The sequence below is a fragment of the Volvox carteri genome (genome assembly GCF_000143455.1).
Source record: "Volvox carteri f. nagariensis unplaced genomic scaffold VOLCAscaffold_19, whole genome shotgun sequence".
Classification (NCBI taxonomy): domain Eukaryota; kingdom Viridiplantae; phylum Chlorophyta; class Chlorophyceae; order Chlamydomonadales; family Volvocaceae; genus Volvox; species Volvox carteri.
This window is the reverse complement of record NW_003307562.1, coordinates 1,959,747-1,962,433: the sequence shown is the minus strand read 5'-3', so window position 1 is coordinate 1,962,433 and position 2,687 is coordinate 1,959,747. Positions and strand designations below refer to the sequence as shown.

Here is a 2,687-nt window from a genome sequence, read left to right as displayed (position 1 = left end):
AAGTGGGGAAATATTTTTAAATCGCGCGCATGAGGATCCCCGTGAACTGCGGAAGGAGCTTTAAGCCACAGGCGTGGTTGGATTAATGTTAGGAAGCTGTCGTGTAGTGCTAACAGCGTATGGGATGGCCGTAGCACGTACAGCATGAGAAACACGGGACAAGATAACCGTGAAATATCGACTGACGGCAGTGATAATGGTATTTTGCCATGTAAGAATATCTGAATGCTTAGTGTCCTGGGGGTTCGGGACTGGTTTTGGGAGTAATCAGCTCCAAGCGGCCATGAAACGCAGATAACATTCCCGACCCCAGCGTTGCCACCGTCTCTCAAAGCTGACAGGGATGCACGCAACCGGATTAAATAGCCCATCAGCACACATGTTTTATTAAACGCCACAATGCGACAGGGCCTATAAGGGGCCCACTTGTCTCGACAAGTTTGGAGCAGAAAGTTATTGTTGGTAACGAAAGCAACTGATCACTGCATCTTCTGGCAGCATTACAGTAAGTGTTGCGGGCGTAAGGCACACAAATGTCATGGCTCACGTGTGACAAATACGTGGATAGAAACCGGGAACAGTTAGCAGATGAATGTGATGTAACACAGGTCATCTGGGATACACACAACACCACACATTGCGACCTCGCTGCAGCCGACAAAGACAGTACACACGCATGGCAATATCCACCAATCCCACACCCGAAGGCAAAACCCCCGAAACAGCTGCGAACCGAGGGCACCATTGGACTCACGTACACGGCTTCACCAGGCACACTGGAGCGAGCGAGCTACAGACCGCCAGCCGGACGCGATCCACGAGTACAAGGTCCGGATAGCAGGGGCGTCGACACGGAAGGGTTTCGACTCGTGGCGGGAAGTACACGAAACGGGCAGGTGGGCCAAGGAGGAAGCGGCAGTGGGGGAAGGGACGACAGGGCACGTGACCAACTGGCGGGTAACAGGGCAAACCGCTTCGCAAACCTCCCTAACGCTGACGAAATGGATGACACCTAGGGGCACGCGAGCCGAGGGCTACGGATTTTACTGTGGAATGTTCATGGGCTATTGGAGGCGGGAGTTTTCAAGCTCAACCAGACAGGAATTAGGTCGTTCGTCACGAGTCATGATATTGTTGTTATGGCTGAGGCGCATTTGAAAGACACTACTGAGGAGAAAGACATAGCTCTGGAAGGGTTCCGTATTTTCCGGGTGGAGAGGTCAAAGGAAGCCCTGAGGGCCGATTATGGAGGCGTCGCGCTGTATGTACGGGAGTCACTCACGAGGGGTATTACGGTAGTGCGCAAGGACAACCAGCTGCCAGGGTGCGAGGTCATTTGGGCACGCGTTAGCCTTTCTACAGGTAGCAGTCTCCTGATGGGAGCCTGCTACCTCGCACCAGAGACGTCCAGGGTCTACCCAGATGGTGGAGGCACCGTATCACAGCGCACTGCAGCAGCAGAAGCCGTTTTTACCAGGATCCAACAGTCACTAACGGAACTCAGGCTTGGCGATGAGGACGTACTGATAGCCGGGGACCTTAACGCACGTCTGTCTGGAGCACAGCATGAGCGGAACCGTGCTACCCTGATGGACCTACCTGCTTACGTGAACGACATCCCGGATTTAGAGCAGTCGCAGGCCGTATGCGAGGTCATGGGTTTTGAAGGACTGAGGGACTACCAGAATTATGATGGACTCGGAAATCGAAAGTGCCAGGACCAAGTTTGCAATTTCTTTGGTGCCCAGCTTGGGGCGCTCTGCAGATCCTAGGGACTGCTAGTGATGAACGGCCAGATGAGAGGGGACCCAGAAGGCCGCCTAACTTTCCCTAAGGGGGAGGCAGGCGGTAGTATGATCGATTTATTCATAGCGACTCCGCGTGTGCTTCGGCAGTACGCCACCTTTCTGAGGGTAGGAAACCTGATCGAGTTGGATGGATGGGAGCCCACCGACCACCGTCCTTTGACGCTTGTTCTTAATGTTACAGTGGATGACGAAAGCAGGTGTAGGGACGGTAAAGGCCGGAGAGCCCGGGTGGAGTTTGATATTGCACGATACCAGGATTACGCGGAATATTTTGAGGGGGGGTCCCCTACTATGAATGCCTTAAGCCAAGTGGCCGAGGACCTGCAGAGGGGAGTTTGCAACACCACACAAGCTGTCGAACGCATTGGAGGTGCCTTCTACAAAGTCCTGGTGAGGGCCTTCGATGCCCACCGACCTACCGGCATGACGGCAGGTGGGGATACGGTTTGGTGGAACCGGGAATGTCAACAAACACGGCAACGCATGTTGGAGAGTAGGGCCCAGCTGGGTCCAGGCCGGGTGAGTAATAAATCGGGTCCGGAATGGGAGGCTTTCCGCCATGCGCGGACGGATTATAACCGGGCAAAAAGACACGCAAAGGCGGCATATGAGGAGGACAGGATGAGAGATTTTGTGGCCAAATGTCGGCATGACCAACGAGCTTTGTGGCGGGCTTTAGGAGGGAAGTTGAGGGAGCAATGTGCGATAGATGATATTGAGGTCTTCAGGGAACACTTTGCTGGGCTCTTAAACGCAGGTGTAGGGGAGACGGGGCCTGATGGTGCGAACCGGCTTTTGAACTTCATTAACTTTGGGCAGTTCCTAGAGGGGCAGGAATGGCGGGCATCCCACTCGGTTTTGGGCAGGACTGCGAAGGCA

General features: G+C 54.2%; 1 protein-coding gene across 1 annotated transcript in view; it reads left to right on the top strand.

Annotated features, from left to right (window-relative positions):
* VOLCADRAFT_91150 (uncharacterized protein) overlaps window positions 1-2,687 on the top strand; it is a gene marked incomplete at both ends in the record, with an annotated part of 17,279 nt that overhangs the window by 2,641 nt on the left and 11,951 nt on the right. Inside the window, 2 exons of the mRNA XM_002950653.1 lie at window positions 708-896; window positions 1,896-2,241. Coding sequence (XP_002950699.1) covers window positions 708-896; window positions 1,896-2,241 — 535 coding nt within the window. The remainder of the gene's footprint in view (window positions 1-707; window positions 897-1,895; window positions 2,242-2,687) is intronic.